The sequence below is a fragment of the Spermophilus citellus genome (assembly GCF_964194105.1).
Source record: "Spermophilus citellus genome assembly, chromosome: 11".
NCBI lineage: Eukaryota > Metazoa > Chordata > Mammalia > Rodentia > Sciuridae > Spermophilus > Spermophilus citellus.
The window spans coordinates 101,706,878-101,728,019 of NC_138192.1; the positions used below are offsets into that span (position 1 = coordinate 101,706,878).

Consider the following 21,142-nt stretch of genomic DNA (forward strand, 5'->3'; position numbering starts at 1 on the left):
AGCTGCTTTACGCTTTGAATATAGCCCTTGCTGCTCTGCCACTGCAACTTATTTTTTAAATGAACATGTTTCTTTCTCTTCCTTTCTCCTTGCTCCGCCCTAATCTCAGGGGAAACAGGATTACCTTTCTTCCTCATTTTAAGCAGATTTATCTGTCCTTGAGCACACACCCACCATAGGAACAAAGTAATCCAGACTTTGGGGATGGCATAAGATGATCTCAGAAATGACTCCCAAATTAACAAGTGAATTACAACTCCAATAGAGAACAAGTGGAATGTAGCCTTTGTATCACCTCTTTAAAAGCCCCCTGCTCCTGCTGATGGGCAGAATCATAGCCTTTGGAAAAGGTGTTCCCTATGATTCTCCTTTGCTACCAAAATAATAAAACTTCTTTTTCCTTTTTCTCAAAACCGTGTCCTCCTTACTGGAATTGGCATCAGGAACAAGGAGTACAACAGTATCACAAAAAGTGTTTTAACCAAATGATATAAGTACAGCTCTCCATAAGATAAAGCAACTTGGTCTTTATAAACAAAATGCCACCAATAGTGCCCATGTTGGTACCTGTGACTTAACATTGTCCTGTGTTCATGCTTTACAGGTGAGGTCCATGTGGAAGGACAGGAACATTTTTACATGGAAACACAAACGATCCTGGCTATACCAAAAGCAGAAGACAAAGAGATGGTGTTACACCTTGGAACACAGTTCCCAACACATGTGCAGGTAATAGGCTGTTTTTGGAAATGAGACTCCAAATGACCTCTCATTCTTGTGCCTTGAACTATGTGCATCCCTGACACTGGTTGAAATCCAGTGAGAATAAAATGGAATAAATAACTTTCAACATGATTTGGAAATTTTGCTACCTTCCAAAACATAGGACAAGGTTCATCTTTCCCTCTTAAGAATTGATAGTGTAAAACTTAATCTCAGGGAGGTCAAATCCTTAGTACTGTATGTTAATTTTCCTTTGTATGTCACTGGTATTGCTATTCTATATAAATGTTCTACTATATCGGTGGTATGTGGGTAAAGCAATTGCATTTCCAAGACATTTTCAGCCTGACACAGTAGCAAGGAAATTCCAGTCCTGTGCTGTGGCTTGAGATATAAAGCAGTGTTGTACCCAGAGAAGTGAAAAAAAAAAGTCCTGATATTCCCACGTTTCAAAAATGGAGTTGCTCCATAACACTGTCAGGTACAAGGGGATACTTTAAAAATAGTGACAAGTGTCACTGGGAGGGAATCCTGACACCTTGAGGACCTGAAGGAGTGGCTCCATGGGAAGAAGAAGTTACCAGTTGCTATTCAGGCAAAATGAAAGGCTGAAGTCACTGGCTCTGAGCAGGGATATGGCTGTGACCTCCACAGTTGCAAGTTTTGAAGTGGATGGAGGAGGGGTGAGGGATATGAGTTTTACCTCTAAGCAGCCTTGCGATCTCTTGAAAGTTGCTGGGAATCAATATTCTTTTCTGTAAATTGAGGGAGGTAATAAGATCCCTGAGGTCCCTTTTTGCCAGAGGTTTGGGTTCTGGGATTCCAGGGATAAGGTGCATGTGTCCAGATCACCATTGCCACCCACCACCAACACCATCAGTTCCACACAGCAGGTATCTTCCAAGGGTTACTAAAAAACTTAGGGCAGCATCAAAAGCAGTTCCAGCAAAGCATTTGAGTGGACATTTCTGCAAAGAAGAAATATGAATGACTAATGATCACATGATAAGATACTCTGAATCATCAGCCACGAGAGAAAGGCAAATCAAAGCCACAATGAGATACCACTCCACACCCACTAACATGGCTATAATCTAAAAGAGAGATAATAACAAGTGTTGACAAAGATGTAGGGAAACTGGAACCTCCATAAATTGCTAATGAGCATGAAAAATGGTGTAGCCACTGTGAAAAACACTTAGGCAGTTTCTTTGGATGTTAAAGATGAAATGACCATATAAACCAGCAACTCCACAACTATCTACCCAACTATCTACCTTTGTCCACACAAAGGTTTAAACATAGATGTTCATAGCAGCATTACTCATAAGAGCCAAAATTAGAAACAACCCAATATCTATCAACTCATAAATAGATAAAATCTGATATATCCATACAATGGAATAATATTTAACCATAAAAAGCAATGAAAAACTCCTACATGATGCAACATGGGTGATCCTTGAAAAAACATTATGCAAAGTGAAAGAAGACAGTCACAAAAGGCCACACATTGTACAATTCTATTTATATAGAATGTCCAAAATGGGCAAATCTATAGAAATGGAATATAGATTTGTGGTTACCTAGGCTGGGAGGTTGGCAAGAGATGAATTCTGACTGCTTAGTGAATACAAGGTTTCTTTGGAGATGCTTAAAATGTTCTCAAATCAGACTATGATGATGGTTAACAACTTTGTAAATATAAATATATGTGGAAGTACTGATTTTTTTTTTACTGGACAGAGAGGAAAGATATGGATAAGAAAGTAAACTATTAAATGGCACTTTACTTATGAGGCCTTGGGGACTTACCTCTTATAGGAATATGTGGCTGCAGCACTCAATGTCCCAAGAAGTAGAATCGCCTGCCACATGAAAAGAGCTGGAGGAGCATTTGGAGGGAAAGTGACCAAGCCCGCTCTTCTGGGAGCCATTAGTGCTGTGGCTGCCAATAAGTAAGTGACAGTGATCACTGTGTCATGTCAGCAGTCTGAGTGGCATGGATGGCAGTGATTCCTTCCAACCTTTCATCTCAGCCTTCAACTCAACTGAAATTGGCTGTGTGGAAGGAAGGTCAAAACCTCAGTCCTACAAGAGACACATCTTGTCATGGAATAAACCATGGGCTCTGCTGCTGCCTGCAGATGTTCACGCAGCCTCTGCCTCCTCCTGTTGGAATAACCAGACACTGGAGTAGCCACAACTTGTGAACCTTGTAACTACAAGAGTTCACTAAGATACACTCAGGACAAACTTATCTTATCCCAGTCTACCACTACAAAAAAAAAAAAAAAAAGAGTTCTTGGAACTTTCCAACAATAGAAAAGGCTGTCCTTTAAGTAGCAGGTTTATAGGAGTTGGAAACATTCCATAAGAAACCAGAGTCCTTGATACACACTTTATGAAAAGGAAGTCTGCAAGGGAGGTTGAGCTTGACAGAGTGCTGAATCTCAAATTTTCAGCCTTAACAGCCCACCTACAGCAATGTGTTAATGCCCTCTTAATATCACAAGTGAAATGCATAATAATAAAACCTATTTAAACACATAATTTCAAAATGATCATACAACTCTTTAATGTAAATATTAACAAGAAATAAAGGTGGAATCATTTATAACCAAATAATATATCACTGCAAGATGTAAATATTCAGAAATGACTAAACCAGAATTATATATATATATATATATATTAATTTTAATGTTCTTACAGTTTGCAAAATGTTGTTAAAGGCATATTACTACCCCCTTTGAAAACCATTAAGCTGCCAGGTACTATGGCATACATCTGTAAGCCCAGTTACTTGGGAGATTAAGGCAGGAGGATCACAAGTTTGAAGCCATCCTGAGCAACTTAGATCCTGTGTCAAAATAAAATTTAAAAAGGGATGGGCATGTATGTCTGTGGTAGAGCAGTTGCTGAGCACGTGCAAGCACCTGGGTTCAATACCATAACAGGAAGAAAAATAAAACCCCACTAAGCTAAATTACTTCAAGTCTCCTTCCCCATCTCTATGCTTACACAACTTTGTGAAGCCCCCTGCATATTAACAGAGTCATTTCCCATAGGACTGGCTGCCCAATCAGATTCATCCTAGAGCGAGGTGATGATATGCTGATAACCGCTGGCCGCCATCCACTTCTTGGAAAATACAAAGTGAGTGAGAGCCTTCAGATTTAACAAGCCACTAAGACCTTATATTAACCAATCAATAGTAAAGACAGTTGCTCAATTCCTGCCTCTTAAAAAGGATATTTGGATGCTGCCTAAAGCTAGTCAGAACTTTCTGTCTGGATCAGATTCAACTTGAGCTCTCCCTGAGTGTTCCTCCTGTGTCTGTCATATCTAACCACGCGTATAAGCTAGGTAAGGTGGATGACTGTGATCAGATGTGTTTGTGTACAGCAGAGTTAGGTTGCCAAGAAGCGTAATTGAGAAAATTGTCTTGCTATCACTCTGCAGATCGGATTCATGAACAATGGTGTGATCAAAGCTGTTGATGTCAAATATTACATCAATGGTGGATGCACTCCTGATGAGTCTGAGATGGTGAGAAACAAGCTTTTCCATAGCTTTTCAGTGGGGCTATATGTGCCATGCTTTATTGCATGAATATTCGTTTTATGAATTAGATAAATTCTTAAATGGTTCGTGTTAAAAATAAAATTTAGAGAAATGGTTTTGAATATTGGATAGAAGTAAAGTTTTTTTTTCCTTTAATCCAGGTTCAGGAGTTCATTGTGCTGAAATCTGAAAATGCATATGACATTCCTAATTTCCGATGCCGGGGCAGAGTTTGCAAAACAAATTTGCCATCCAACACTGCCTTTCGAGGATTTGGCTTCCCTCAGGCCACGGTGGTAGTAGAAGCTTACATAAATGCTGTAGCATCTCAATGTAACTTACTTCCAGAAGAGGTAAACGGTCAGAACCCCCCTAATAAAACGCTGGCTTCATTGGGTCAAATGTATCTTGCGCACCTACACATAGCATTATGTCAGCCTCTGTGTGGTTTCTCAAAACTGAAGCATATCTATGTATCAGTTAGCTTTTGCTCTTGTAGTAAGTCAACCACAAAACCAAGTGGTTTAAAATAATTAGCATGTTTTTCATGAATCTGTAGGTCAACTGGGGAGCACTTCTGGTCTGGGCCAGCTCAACTGGAGCTCTATTGATCTCAGATGGCTTCACTAACTTGTCTGGTGGCAATCTGGTGGGTTTATCTGGGAATGCCTCACCTGGGAAGGCTGGAAAGTGCTACATAGTAGTAGGCTGTGGTAGGCTAGCCCATATTAATTCTCATGATAGTATTCCCAGAGTTCCCAAGAGCAGCAAGAACGTGGTGTGCCCCAATATGCCAATACTTTTCAAGTCTCAGTGTGCCTTACTATGTATTATCCCATTGACCAAAGCAAGTCACAAAACCAATCCCAGAGTCAGTGTGAAACTACCCCAGGGCAGAAATAGAGTAGAAAGATTATAGCCATTTGTGCAAACACTTAATCACAGTCAAGACTTTTAGGAGCTAATTTGAGAATAATTAGGACACAAGGCAATGTTATATAGGAGTAAAAGGACTTTGAGCCAGAATTTGAACTTATCACTAACAAACTTGTGACAAGACTAATAATAATGTCTAGTGTTTCTCAGGATCGTCATGAAGTTAATTGAGATAAACACACTTAGACAAACACTCATGCCTGGAGCATGTAAAGTGTTCGATAGTATTTTCTGTTTTGCGTTAATTTCAATTTTATACCCATCATTTGCATTTGCATATTTATATCCACGTATTTAATTGTTTCTTTTTTTATTTTTTATTTTTTTGTTTCTTTTTTTCTTTCTTTCTTTTTTTTATTATTAGTTGTTCAAAACATTACGTAGTTCTTGACATATCATATTTCATACATTTGATTCAAGTGGGTTATGAACTCCCATTTTTCCCCCATATACAGATTGCAGAATCACATCGATTTCTTTTTTTTAGAAATATTTTCTCTGTATCAGACATATAACAAAAATGCTGTTATATATAGAACAAGCATTCATCCTTAAAATCCATTTTACTTTATCATCTTTCAGGTTAAAGAAATAAACCTGTATAAGAGAACTAGCAAAACAGCCTACAAGCAGACATTTAACCCTGAGCCCTTGCGAAAATGCTGGAAAGAATGTCTGGAGAAATCTTCATTCTATGCTAGGAAACAAGCTGCAGAGGAATTTAACCAAAAAAATTACTGGAAGAAGAGAGGGCTTTCCGTTGTCCCCATGAAGTATACCATTGGAATCCCCGTAGCTTACTACACTCAGGTGAGGTCAGGAGAGATGTCCTCCTGAAAGCCCTGTTCCAAATGACTGGCCTCTGGAAAAGGCAATCATGTGCAACAAGGGGTTGTCCCTGCTGGGGTCAGAGAAGAAACTGGGGCAGTTTCCTTTAGCAGGAGATAGAGTAGGCTTAAGCAAGGATGGGGACTATAGGTATTAGGGCAGACCTAGCAGGACATTGCATGAGGACCTCAATCAACAATACAGTCTAGCTCAGGGGCTCCTGGTTTTAGTAGCAGGGTCCCAAACATGAATATTGAGTAGGGAGTCAAATTTCAAGTCTGTGAGAAAAAGAAACCTTCCTAGTTTCTTGGAGAGCAGTAGGGTCATTTGAAGGCAGAGCTTCCAAAAGTATAAGAATAGACAGCTGCTCAACTCACAGAGAAACTTGAAGTTTTCTATTGTGAGGCTCAGGGACTATTGGGCTTTCTTTTTAAGTTTAACCATAATCAATTTTTCATGGGGTTCAATTTCTGATTCTGTTCTTTTATTTTTGTGTATATTCCCATTAATTTCTGAAATGCCCCATAACCAAACTTTTGCAAAGAAAAGCATACAGGCCCCCTTCATGGTGTGAGTGAATTATACAAATTATGTTGAAGTGTTATCCTAAAATGTCTGCAGATGGTGTGCTGACTCACAGTCCCACCTCTTGTCTCTAATATGCTCCATCAATTAAAGTAATCCTACTTGATGCTTACATAGTCATCATCACTAAATATAACACGCTTTCTGGAGGCACATGATAATACTCATGCGTGGTCATCCATTACTCTTGTTAGAGTGTCAGGAATATAAAACACAGTTTAAACATTCCTGTAGATAACTTAATGATCCAAAAAGTCTGGATCATATCCAGGAGATGGAAGAGATGAATTAGTTGGTATTTTAATGCTTTGTGGCAGGGACATAGGCATCCATATAAAGGTAGGGTCCCGATGAGGTAAGTGCAAGATCCTGGGCCATATGCTAGAGTGCAATGGAGATTGAGCTCAAGAAAAATTCTGTGTTTGCAGAACCACTCTACGTGGCCCAGCCTCCTCCCTCCTATGGTCTGGCCCTGGAACATGCAAATTCTATGAATTCTTCATTTGGAATAACCAACTTTTTATGTCCTCAGCTAAACTGACTGTGAAATTTGTCAATATCAGTTTCCAAACTGTATTACAATGATCTTCACCAGGCAGCTGCTTTGGTCCACATCTATCTAGATGGCTCTGTCCTGCTGATTCATGGTGGCTGTGAACTAGGACAAGGTCTGAACACCAAAATGATCCAGGTGAGACAAGTGCTCATGTTCTCTCTTGTAGGAGAGCTTATCACCTTACAGACTAAGATCAAACATTACATGCACAAGTCAATTTTAATACTCATCCTAACCTCAGGAACATAAAAATGCAGTAGAGTGAGGAAAATAGATGTTGGAATTGAGAAAAATATAATATTCTTCCTGCATATGAGAGAACTATGAATTTTCTGAAAAATGTAGCTCCAGTTTCAAATATAAAATACCGTAAGGCTTCATGGCAACTGCTCAGAACAATAATGTGTGTCCCAGAATGATCACTCTGCCATGTGGCTTCCATAAAACTGGTATAAAAAGAAGCACAGCAAGACTGGTTGGTTGGCCATATATCTCCAAAAAGGAGTGTATCATCGGTGGTGCCATTTAACTGTTGTCATCTCGGCAGGACAGCCAGCCAGGGTTTTATACTCAGTTCTAAAAAGAATGCAAAGTTTTCTCACTTAGAAGTGGGCATAAAGCCAATGAAATAATTTCTCTTTTGCCCCTGGCAGGTGGCTAGTCGAGAACTGAACATCCCCCCATCATACATACACCTGTCTGAAACCAGCACCATCACAGTGCCCAATGCTGTCTTCACAGCTGGGTCCATGGGGACAGACATCAACGGAAAGGCCGTACAGGTGATTCTTTGTTCATCTCTCAGTCACCCAAGGTCTGCATTGGGATACCTTGTCCTTCTTTATGGAAGATGAAACTGAGGTCAAGAGAGTTCAAGTTCTAGGTCACTGGGCTAATTGTGATGGAGCAGAGATTCCCAGCCAAGTTTTCTAAAGCTCGATTTGGTGCTTCAGCTGCACTAGGCTCTTTTATAATTCATATTCTTCTTTATGTGCAAACCTGCCCCTTTAGCAGCCTCCCTCTGTCTCAGATAAAACAATCTCCCCCTTCTCTCACCCCAGCACACCAGAGCAATGCAGTGCAGTCCTGCCTTGCTCCCTTGGAGAGCTTGGGCCTGGAAATTAACCTCCCTAAGAATCCATTTTCTTTTGTGCATCACTGGAGATTCAGATATTACCCATCTCATAGAAGTTTGTGGAAAGAAATCTTATAAAAATCCATCACATAACCTTCCTTCCCACCCCTAACCTCTAGAAAACTATCAATTGGTCACTAGTCACCAACAGAGACCATCTACACAACATGACAAACACCTGGTTGAAAAGGGAAACTTTTTACTTGACAAATGTGCCCCTATATCATGTGGACCAGGTCTTCCCAAAGCCAACTCCTTGGATAGTGGTCCTATGAAATGCTCAGTGAAAATATAAAAGCTCTACAATCACAGAGTTTGAGAAATGTTGCACTCCACGTCCCACTTCATGTAAATATTGTCAGACCACCTTTGAGACAAAATTAAGTTCTTCCTCTGTAGTTCAAAAATGTAGGAAAACTATATTGAGCAGAAGTACCACCACACACTGGCCACCACCATCTGACTTGGTCAGCAACCTGTCCAGTATATTCAGAGGGTGCTCTTTGGTACGAAAGCCATTTGCTTGCCCTTCAGACTTTCTGCAGTTCAAGATTTCCATGGTGGGCTGACTGTGCAGAGCTTTCAAAGCCCACGAAGACCCACTGCTTTCAATAGTTCTAGATTCTTCACCAACTAATAACCACATGAGACTTTCAAAGGAAATGTAACAAAAGCTGAGGTTCTGCTAACTGTAAAGGCATTGATGGTTCCACACTTTATATACAGAGAATGTCACTTGGCTAGGTAGGACTCAAGAAGATGAAGTCATTCATTTCATAATCCCCAAATTCTAAAAATCCAAAGTCTTTTATATGGGAGTCTAGGAGATGGCCATTAAAAAATGCTTGTAGAAAAATCCTGAATAATTTTAATGTAAGAGCAACAGTAGACAGCTTAGGTAAATGAATAAGCATTTGTATACTTATGTTTATAGAAATAGAGAATGACTAACTATTAAACACCTCAAAGCAAAGAATGCAACAAGTGGAGAAAAGTAATTCTATTTTAAATTTCCATTAATTTCTAGTTATCCTTAAAATAAAATGGTTAAATACAGGAAAGTGCATTAATTAGAAAACAAACAAACAAACCTAGCCCAGCAAGCATCTCTGCTGAATTGGCCTCTCACCAGAAGACTTGTCTTCAGAAGTAAGTACTAGTCTTCAGGCCCCCAAGCTCCAGGAATCCTTATCAAGCTCTATGAGTGACTTTGGAGTCCCTCTTGCTAGGCTTGAGGTGATTTAGGGGAAAGTTATCACCAGCTAGCCAGGCTGGCGACCTATGCTGGGTTCACAAAATCTAGCTACATCAATAACTGAGAAAATGGCAAAGAAAACACACAAGCACACAGAAATGCCTTTTCAAAATCCAGGATGGCTCTCAACCTTAGGGGTCTATTGGAAAGAGAGAGCTTGCACCTTATGTGTTCATAACAATGTTAATTTCACTAAATTAATAATTGTTCATGAAATAATTTAAAAAAAGAAGTTCAGAGTCACAAAAGAATGGCAAAGGTTCACTGCAATATCTCACTAAATTAAAGGGTGAACTTACCTTAGGAGATGCGTGAACTCTAAAGTCACTCAGAGGAGTTTAGTGGTCAGGGTGTTGCCGAGGAGACCTGCTGAGCTGAAGCCACCACCACGTGGCTCTATAGCAGCAGGGAAGATTTCAAGCAAGTTTTAACAGGCAGAGGTTTCAAGAGAGAGTGAGGTAAGGACACACCATATAGGCACTTCCAGAGAGAACAATATAACTCTTATAGATCTAAGTTTTTAAAGGATTTGGGTCCCTTTGTTCTTCACTAAATTTCTCATACCTCCCCCCCCCCACATGGTTTATTACCCCTTTGCATAACCCTCAGCATTTTTTCTTTGTGAGGATAGCAATGACCTGGTCACAGGGGAGAGTCATGAAGACCTGGTCACAAGAGATAAGGTCTTGAAGCAATAGTTCCCTTAATGGGTTATAATTAACTATGTCTGAAGGAGTTTTGATGAGCCAGTACCATTTTCCTGATGCTTATCTGCTTTGATAAAGTTTTATGTTATCCTCAGTCCCGTGACTTGTGGACTTTCCTTGATGACTATGTCTGATGTTCATCCTGTAAGTTACTGCCCTTTAGTGTCCCCCCTCTACCCACCTGCTCATAACTAAACTACCCACCTAACAAGAGCGAGATAATGGGAAGGAGATCTGATATTTGGAAAGATATGGGGACTCTAGGACTTAGGTTGCCTTGTATGTGGCTGTCTCTTGGAAGGCATCCATTTGTAATGAGGTCAATGATTGAAAACTGAATGGATCAACAAAGACAAATCTATGAAAACAGTAATCTCCCCAATGCATGAGAAGCTATAGACCATTTTCCAAAGAGAGGATGATAGAAAAGTAGGAACAGAAGCCAAGAGGAGGGTGTTCTGAGGCTGACATGAGTAAGAGTAGAGATACAAATGGACTCACATTTGAATTAAACGTGGAAGCCAAGCTGGGATCCACTAACTCCCAGGGATCTAGTATAATCTTAGAAGTCCAAGAAATTACCTCAATAATTTCTGTTTTCATTTCAATAAAAATCTTTTAAAAATTAAAATAAACATTCCAAGTATGAGCGGAATACTTGCATTGATGATTGTATTTGCCCACATTTGGGACCAAAACTACTTTGGGTCAAGGCAACAACAACAACAAAAACAAACAAGCAAACAAAAAAAACAGCAGAGATGGACTTCATAAATGAACGATGTTTTCCTGCCCAGTATAAAGTAGATGATGACAGGGAATAAAATGCAAGGGAAAATCTCATTGCCATTTGAGTAAGAAGAGTGGAGAGAAAACTGATTCTTTACACTAGCAGAGTTGGCATGTTGGACTTAAAAGCACCTGCGCCTTAGCAGACAATACTTCCACACTCCAAGCAGCAATTTAACTTCCAAAACACAGCATCATCTCTCAATTGAATTAATGTTGTTATTTTGAACTTTATTAGTATATGTATTGGTGTGCATGATCTGTCATTTTGGTTTTGCTTTATAGTTACAGAAAAAAACTAACTCTAAGGAGACTCTGCTTAGCTCTGTGTTAACATATATATAAACATTGTAATAAAAATAAGTCAACACTGTAGAAGCTATAAGAAGATCTTTTTCCTTTGAAAAGATTCAACACATTTCTTTCTCAAGCTTAAGAAATCCTCCTATAAGAGTAAGGAAGATACTTAAAAAAAAATGGCAGGCTCCATCAAAAGTGATTTAAATAACCAACAGTTTGCTATTCCCTCTGCCTTTTATTTCTGATACCATTTCAAACATTTATTTCTAGAATGCCTGCCAGAGTCTCATGGCCCGTCTTCAGCCCATCATCAGAAAAAACCCTAAAGGAAAATGGGAAGAATGGGTGAGTGTTCCTTTTATTATCCCAGCCAGGAAGAGGCAAGGACATCCACATGGGAATGAGTCATAGATGTGTGGGCTGACAGGTAGCAACCATTCAAGAATACTGATGTATTAGCATTTACTTCTACCTTACAAAGCAGGTAAAAGAGATACCCATGTTCATTGCCACCTGGTTCTATTTCAGAGCCTAATATCTTATAGAACACAATAGCAGCATGAGATCAGAAGTCAAACCCCAGGGGTGTTGCCCATGTGCCATAGCTATGGCAGCAGGGCCAGGGTCTCAGGCTTTGGTGTTCTCACCTGTGCAATGGAGAAAACAGCAATGCTAAGATCAAAGGATTGCTCTATTTTTAATAGTTGTTACTACAATTACCATTATTAATATTGTTGCCTGCCCCTATCCAGTTGCAGGGAAGATGACATAATCTTATAGTAAGACAGTCAAAATAGTGCAAGGTGAAAATCCAAATATATATCCTATGTGCATACCTAAATACATAACTACATAAAAATGTAGTCTACCCCTCTCCCTAATTTGTGAAAAATAGTAAAATTTTTACACTGTGCAGCCCAATTTGGATAATACCAGAACACAGCTGTCTGCTATTTTTCCCTAGCAAGTTGTGACCCATAGCTCACACTCAGTCTTGAGTCTCACTACAGATAAATGTAGGTACAGAGCCCCATGTAAACAAGAGACAAGCCCAGAGTGGATGGGTGTTGTAAATTACTTTCCCTAAACTTATACTTTCTTTTTAACTAATCTCTTTCAGATTGCACAAGCTTTTGAAGAATCCATCAGTCTCTCAGCAACTGGATATTTCAAGTAAAGGACATTATTACTTTGGCTAATATTATACTTGGGCAGGGGTGATGTGGTGTGGGTGTTAATCCTGTAGTCAAGGGATCTCTGGAGATGGGGAAGGAGATGAAGGTTTGGACCAGGAGCAGGGGAACAATCCAGAGCCTCCTTGGGGAAGGGCAGACACCAGTCCATCTTCTCCTGAATCTTCAGCAATTCTCTTATGGCCCTGATCACAGTCCCCTCACAAGAGAAGGGGAAGCAGACCTCCAGCCACAGAATGGGGCACAGGGTCTGCAGCCTTCTGCCCTGCAGTCTATAGGACCCCACACAGCCAGGTAACCAGATCACTAGTTAAGAAAGTACCTTAAGTACCTTTTTTAAAAAATTCCATTCCTGATTTCTTTTCTCAGAGGCTACCAGACAAATATGGACTGGGAGAAGGAGGAAGGTGATGCATTTCCATATTTTGTTTATGGAGCATCCTGTTCTGAGGTTGAAATTGACTGTCTGACTGGGGCTCATAAGGTAAAAAGCAACATTTATATGTGCCATCTTTATAGGGTCAACACAAAAAGTAATATGTTTCCTATACTGTAAATAATAACTAACTTGATCCTCCAGGTGGAAGAAATAGGGACAGATATATAACTTAGTTTTTTAAAGATCTACTTTAAATAACTTATACTGTCCATTATATCTTTTCTCTTGGTGTAGCTCCTTAGAACTGACATCTTCATGGATGCTGCTTTCAGTATAAACCCAGCCCTGGATATTGGACAGGTAAGTACCTTCCCCACAGAGACTTTTAGTCAATCCTATTTAAGAGGAATTCATACAGAATACAATTCTCCAGAATCATCCAAACCTTGTTCATACCTCATGCAAATATTCTGCAACATATATTATTATTACACACACCATGCACACTTGCATACACGTACAGATAGATAAAATACTGTAAGAAAATTCAAGAAAAAGTTAACAATAGATGTCTGCATTTCAGGAATATATATGATTTATTTTGCTTTGTAAGTCTCCATGCTTTCTAATTTTTCCTCAATGAATATTAAGTTTATAATTAAAACATTATACAGGTCCATAGTAATTAAGTTACGTTAGTGCTTACATTAATACTGAATTTAAACATTGCATGATTTGGGGAAATAAAATAGAAAAATTTTTAAACACAGTTTTTCCCCTTTGCTGAATTTAATTCTGATTCATATATCACAAATAAATAAAATTAACTCACCCAAATCTTTTAAACTTGGAGTTAAAACTTTTCCAATTTTTGTGGAAGCTTTGTTTTTTCCAAGTTTGTTTCTCAAAGTGGGGCCAACAGACCAAAGCATCAGCCCACATCAAACCTGCTCACCAGCTCCCAGGTGAGGCCAAGGTGACTGGTCCCTAGTGTGCACCTTAGTAGCAATTTGGAGACTGAATATCTTGGCATCCAACCCCGAGAATTTTGTGGAGCTTTCATCTGCCAGTCTCATTCTACCATCCTAAATCCTAAGGAACTAGTTTGCCTAGCTTGACCAATGGACTTTATAAGGAATTATTTTGTTGACTCATCAGTGTTTCTCAAACTGTGGTCCTCAGTCTCTCTATACCCAAAGCAACTATAATGTTTCTGGCCCACTTCAGGTTGAGTCATGCTCATCATAACTTTGGTAGTCTAGGAATTGAAATTTGCACACAAAGTGGAACTTAAATTTGTAAAGTTTGAGAACTACAGCTAGTCCCAGGCCCTGGTCCACCTCTCCTTTTTTTTCTTCCTACTCCCAGCTAATTCCTGCCTCTTTATTGCTTTTGTAAAGGAAAATGGGAGATGCTGTAATTAGGAAAAATTCTACATTTTCCCATCAGAAAAGGAAAGAAAAACAGAAGTCTAGACTGAATCCTTTGAGCTTTTATTTTTTCCTTTAGAGACACTGTCATTTCCTAAAGTAGCATTTAAATGTGCTTACCTCATTCTAAAATTTGAAGTTTCGGTAAAAACTCAAGCTGTAATTCTCCTTCAAGTTTTATAACCTCTAGACAGGAATTTCCTTTGAAAAAACCTTTATCTCAGAGCATAATAACTTATAAATAAAGCAACATGACTTCCAACCCACCATGTTTAACATTGATCTCATTTATGAAGGGAAGCAAAGAATCCAGATATTAATATCTACTACAGTGTCCTGGCTCCATTTATTCTAGTTCATGCTCCTTTTATGGTAGCTTCTTTTCTATCTAATCCACAGACATTTATTGAGAACTCTATGTACCAGGCACTGTGCTGAGAATAGAATAGAAGTAGACCCGGCCTCAGTATGCTTAAAAGTGAGGGGGAGGTGAATAACAAGTATTCAAGGTGCAGTGAGCCTGGGAGATGCACCTAGAGGTGGAGGAATATCCTGAGAGTGGTCATTTTCACCTGGAACTTAAAGGGTGAGGAGGAGTGAATAGGGGTTTGCCAGGTAGACAAGTTGAAGTGGTCAGGTGTGAAGAGAATCAGGAGAAGCTGCATTTACAAAGACTTGGAGGTGGGAAAGAACTGGGTGGGTTTGAGAAACTACCTGGAACTTGGGCAAGTGTTAGGTCACGTAGGGTACCTGAGGATGAGGCCAGGCAAGGTGGAGGCACCTTTCTGAGGACCCTTTGTAAAGTCCATTGCAATACGTTCAAGAAAGGCTCACTGTGGTGGGGAACTCGACTTCCTTTCATACTGGAATATTTTTTCAACCAATATCACCCAAATCTCATGTATGAAATTTCTGACTGTAGGTTGAGGGAGCATTTATCCAGGGCATGGGATTTTATACCATAGAGGAGCTGAAATATTCGCCAGAAGGTGTGCTTCATTCTCGGGGTCCGGATGACTACAAAATCCCCACTGTCACTGAGATACCAGAAGAATTTTATGTCACTTTTGTGCATTCCCAAAACCCCATTGCCATCTACTCATCCAAGGTAAGAACTTGAGACCTCTGTGTTGACCAGGTCCACCATAACCAAATGCCACAGGCTGGGTGGCTAAAACAACAAATTGACTTTCTCACGCTTCTGGAATCTGGACGGTTGAGATTGGGATGTTGGCAGGGTTGGTTTCTTCTGCATCCTCTCTACTCAGCTTGTAAATAGCTTTTCTCCTCCTTCCTATTTCTTCACATTGCGTTCCCTCTATGCCCATCTGGGTCCTAGTTTTCCTGTCTTATAGGGACACCTTTCGACTAGAGCCCATCCCAAATGACCTCATTTAATCATCTCTTTAAAGACCCTATCTGCAAAAAAACAGTCACATTCTGAGCAACTGGGGATGAGAACTGTTTTAGTCAGCTTTTTCATTGCTGTAACTAAGAGATCTGACCAGAACAATTTTAAAGGTAGAAATTTTATTTAGGGCTCACAATTTCAGAGGTCTTAATCCATAGAAGGCAACTCCATTCCACGGGGCTCAAGGTGAGACAGAACATCATGGCAGAAGAGTGTGACGGAGGGAAACAGCTCACATGATGATCAGGAAGCAAAGAGAAACTCCACTAGCCTGATACAAATATATAGCCACGAGCCATGGCCCAATTGCTCCTGAAACCACATCCTACCACTTCAGGTACCACTCAGTCAGGGGATTAACTCACTGATTAGGTTAATTGTATTTAATTGTAATTGTCTTACAACCCAAACATTTCTCCTCTGAACCTTCATTCTTGCATTGTGTGAGCTTTTGGAGGACACCTCACATCCAAATCATAACAAGGACTTCAACATATGAATTTGAGGAAAGATAAATTCAACCCCTTGAAAAACCTCCTCTTAAAAGAACTTTTGAAAGGATTCCCAGAACTGTTTTGATTTGGTTGTTCCTTTGAATTGCAAATCCCCCAAAAAGAAAACAAGCTCTCTCAGAGTAATGCTCAACATCTTCAGAATCCTGAGTCCTCTTCATTCTTGAGATATGAAAGAAATCTAAATCAAATAAGAAATGTCAAGGAGAGCAGAACGTCTTGGTTCCTTAGGCTAAGTGCCACCAGAAGATAAACTGACCTTGCAGGCAAATTACATCAGCCCAGATGTAATATGAGCTTTTCTTTTGCTCAAGATCTAGCCACCTTGCTACCAGACCTCCTCATTATCGCAGAGGACCCTCTCTCACTGGCCCCACTTCTCCCTCCATATTTTCCTGAGAGTAACCTGGTTTTTCAAAACCAAAGCGTGGAAAAACGGTTGTCTACTCCCATTCCTCCACCAAGATCCTGAGACCAGACTACCCTAAGGAAAGAAAGAAGAAATATCAGTACAAAAAGCTTTGGTGAATCATTCAAAATATAATGTCAATTCACATTCATCTAACACACACCAAGAAAGCCCACGTGAAAAGGAGCAACCGTGTCACTGTCCCCAAGCCCATCTACAAAGATTGTGGTCATTTTGTTTTGGCTTTGAGTTAAAACATGATGACCCAGAGGAAGGATTAGAGAATCCTAGAGCGCAACCAGGGACTTTGGTCTTCAGGACTTTACCTGGGAAGGAGAACAGGAGATTTTAACTGCTAGATATCCTGGTGTCCTGGAACATTTTCATCAGCTACTCTCAAGAGCACCCACACACAAAGAATTGCTGTGGGGGAGTTCAACCCAATAATCCAGATGCACTCTACTCTAGGGGGCGATAAAGCCAGAAAGGGAGAACATGCATGCATGGCCCGGGTGTGTGTGTGTGTGTGTGTGTGTGTGTGTACACAAATTAGTCCTAAAAGAACTGTACATTTCTAACTGCCAGTTGTACCTCCCTCAGGGATTGGGTGAGGCCGGAATGTTCTTGGGGTCCTCTGTATTGTTTGCCATATATGATGCAGTGACTGCTGCCCGCAGAGAGAGGGGGCTGAGCAAGACCTTTGCCATAAGTAGCCCAGCAACTCCTGAATTGATTCGGATGACTTGTGTGGATCAATTTACTGACATGGTAAGGGAGGTTCCTGTAGGAATTGCTCCTTACAAGGGTTTTCAGGTCCTTGGTTTGGATTTGATAATGATGACAAAATTAATTTTTTTTAAATTACTTCCATAAGCTTCCAATATACTTCAAAGCAATTGCAAAGTGAGCAAATCTCTTCAAATAAAGATTGAATTATTTCAGACCCAAAAGATAAACACACTGAGCCAGTGCTAACAGAAGATGGATGTGGTAGGTTGCATCTTTAAACACTATCAAAATGCAGTTGGTGTGGCATTTTGATTAATTCAGTAACCAAATTATATTTACTAGATATCAGATCTGGTCTATTACACAGAATGTATTTGTCAAGTAAACTAAGAAAAATAATTTAAATGAAAAATATCAGGTCCCTGGACACAACTTGATTTGCCTTATAATGACACAGTAATAAAACACAATTTCATTTGCCATTTGCTAAAAATATATCTCAAATTATCATCAGAAAGCATTTCTCTATTGCACTGCTTACTGCAGCATGAGTCTATCATATAAAATTAGATTGAACATCATGCTTTAGAAATTACAGGGATTTTGAATAAGATGCATCTTATCCCAAACATAAGTCTTGGAGGATAAGGAGGTTTATGATTCAAGAATTGAAACAAATATGAAAATTTCATAATTTTGATAAGGATAAAATAGACATTGATTTTCCCCTTTTAAAAAATACATTACTTTTAAATTATAACATTTCTCCATGTAATAAAACTATATTAACAACTATCTTCCTTCTTTTGATTTTTTTAGGTTCCCAGAGATGACCCTTCAACATTTACACCTTGGTCCATCCATGTGTCTTAATCTTGTGTTTTCAAGAAAATGAAATAATATGTGATTAATCTTTTTAAAAAAGTCTCAAATCAAAGCAAAATAAAGCTTCACTTCTGATTGTCAAAGATAATTTTGGCATTTTAAAAATATTATCTGTGGCTTAGGTACCTGCATGATTATGTTTTAGGATGCAAATTTTCACCAAAAGTATAATGAAACTCAGAAATATAAATTCTAATTTTAGTTTTTATTATCCTAAATATCTATATCACCATGATTTTAAAACATGGTAGAGTTTTCATTAACCTGGAACAACCCAAGAGAGACTACTCATGCTTTATTCTTCAGAAATCTGCTCAAAGCAGATTTAAATCTGTAAAATCATCCACACCAAAAACTATCAGGACTGGATTCCCCCAATGTCTCCTAAAAATAGCCAGCTCACATGATAAAAAACCCTGGTTTACAGTGCTTACCAATTCCCATGGTATAAATATTCCCACAATGGCAAATTCCAAGCCACCACTTTAGGAATCTAAATGTGGAGTTGGAAAGGAATGCTCATAATCAGCTCTTGTGAGTAGCTAAGGGCTGTCTCCAACACTGCATGTCCACCACAGTCCCAAGGCTCCTGTCAGTTCCATGTGATCTATTTAGAAGGGGCTTTAGGAGGAAGAAGCTACCCTGGTTTGGATGCAGTTTGTCACCAATGTTTCATGTGCTGGAAACTTAGTCCCCAGTGTGGTGGTGTTGAGGTGGTAGAACCTTTAAAAGAAAGGGCCTAGCAGAAGGTTATTGGGTCAAGACCACCAGTGTGAAGGGATTAATGCTGACCTCAAGGAATGGATTGGGTCTCATAGCAGTGGATGAGTTCCCACAAGAGCAGGTTCCTAAGAAACTGAGCTTTGCCCCTCTTCACTTCTTGATTCCTCTCTGGCCATGTGATCCTTTGCACAAGCTACCAGTATGTAATGCCATCTGCCATGTTCTGAAACAGCGGAGACCTTCACAAGATGCAATCATCCAGAACTGTGAGCCAAAATAAAAACCTCTTTTCTTTATAAAGAACCCAGCCTTGGGTATTTTTTATTGCAACAAAATACTAAGACTAAGGCACCATTCAAAGCCTCCAACTGGTCTGTACCCACCATAAGCCATGTACATGGTACTGTATCTTCCTACCTGGAAGGTCACACTGAGTAAAAGAAAATGATCTCAAATCACTCTTGAGTCCCTTGTTTTAGATTAGTGTCTGAAAGGTGAAATCAGGACCGCTTTCCTTTTGCCATCAAAGGGGCACAAAGTCCTCAAGAGTCTTTTTTTTTATTATTTCCTAGCTATTTTACATTGCATTTTCCTGCAGAAATGCAGTCTCATGCCAGTTATGGATTTTTAGTTTACTATGAGGTTTGAAAACACAAATAAACTAAATCACTTCTCAGGGATCTGTGCAATAAGTATTAAAGCTCTGCATTTATTCAAGCTCTGTATACATTAACTTATTAATGTAATTTTGCAGTGGGAGAGTAAGTGTGTAGCAATTGCTTATATGTGTGTGAGATCAAATCAGAAGAAGAAAGGGCTGATAGTAGAAATAAAGGGGGTTTTTTGTTTTTGTTTTTTTTAAGAGAGAGAGGAGAGAGAGAGAGAGAATTTTAATATTTATTTTTTTTCTTTTTTTTATTGGTTGTTCACAACATTACAAAGCTCTTGACATATCATATTTCATACATTAGATTGAAGTGGGTTATGAATCCCCAATTTTACCCCAAATGCAGATTGCAGAATCACATCGGTTACACATCCATAATTTTACATAATGCCCTATTAGTAATTGTTGTATTCTGCTACCTTTCCTATCCCGTACTATCCCCCCTCCCCTCCCCTCCCATCTTCTCTCTCTACCCCATCTACTGTAATTCATTTCTCTCCTTGTTTATTTTCCCATTCCCCTCACAACCTCTTATATGTAATTTTGTATAGCAATGAGGGTCTCCCTTCATTTCCATGCAATTTCCCTTTTCTCTCCCTTTCCCTCCCATCTCATGTCTCTGTTTAATGTTAATCTTTTCTTCTTGCTCTTCCTTCCTGCTCTGTTCATAGTTGCTCTCATTATATCAAAGAAGACATTTGGTATTTGTTTTTTAGGGATTGGCTAGCTTCACTAAGCATAATCTGCTCTAGTGCCATCCATTTCCCTGCAAATTCTATGATTTTGTCATTTTTTATTGCTGCATAGTACTCCATTGTGTATAGATGCCACATTTTTTTTATCCATTCATCTATTGAAGGGCATCTGGGTTGGTTCCACAGTCTAGCTATTGTGAATTATGCAAACTCTTAATGCTTATTACTTGTAGAAACTTATCATTCCTACTGCTTCATTTTGGAGCCAGTAAAATTTTGTCAAAAGAGAAATTCTGTGTATCACTTGCTACATATACAGTTTTTCTCTTTTCATATCCATGGGCCCAAGGATGTCTTACTTCTCCTGGACAAAAGTTCACAATTAAACAGTTTTGTTTCACCTTATGGAAACCAGGAAAATGGAGTTGAGTGAATAGTGGTAAGGATGGATTTGATTTCAGTTTAGCACCTCGAACCTGCAGATGCTCAGATTTGGGAAATGGTCAAGAAGAAGGCTGGAGCAGGGCTCCATAGAGATCTCTGTTGTTTCTTTTAAGGAAAAATCTTAAATCCTCTGCACTTGATATGTTCAGTGATGTAAATCGGCCAATATTCTTTACATTACCAGTACATATAGAATTGCAGGTTGAGTTCTCCAGACACTGAGAAAGAGTTTGGGAAGCAGGACTTTTCCTAGAAATTGACACCCAGTAAATAAAAGTTGAAAA

General features: G+C 39.3%; 1 protein-coding gene across 1 annotated transcript in view; it reads left to right on the forward strand.

Moving 5' to 3' along the window:
- The window catches only part of LOC308630786 (aldehyde oxidase 4-like), a gene marked incomplete at both ends in the record, with an annotated part of 63,769 nt that extends 45,452 nt beyond the window's left edge, over positions 1-18,317 (forward strand). Inside the window, 15 exons of the mRNA XM_081261428.1 lie at positions 605-729; positions 2,548-2,681; positions 3,795-3,882; positions 4,189-4,275; positions 4,452-4,643; positions 5,809-6,036; positions 7,235-7,330; positions 7,849-7,977; positions 11,652-11,726; positions 12,502-12,554; positions 12,944-13,058; positions 13,248-13,313; positions 15,306-15,491; positions 17,316-17,483; positions 18,264-18,317. Coding sequence (XP_081117554.1) covers positions 605-729; positions 2,548-2,681; positions 3,795-3,882; positions 4,189-4,275; positions 4,452-4,643; positions 5,809-6,036; positions 7,235-7,330; positions 7,849-7,977; positions 11,652-11,726; positions 12,502-12,554; positions 12,944-13,058; positions 13,248-13,313; positions 15,306-15,491; positions 17,316-17,483; positions 18,264-18,317 — 1,796 coding nt within the window. The remainder of the gene's footprint in view (positions 1-604; positions 730-2,547; positions 2,682-3,794; positions 3,883-4,188; positions 4,276-4,451; positions 4,644-5,808; positions 6,037-7,234; positions 7,331-7,848; positions 7,978-11,651; positions 11,727-12,501; positions 12,555-12,943; positions 13,059-13,247; positions 13,314-15,305; positions 15,492-17,315; positions 17,484-18,263) is intronic.
- Between the last annotated feature and the right edge of the window lie 2,825 nt (positions 18,318-21,142).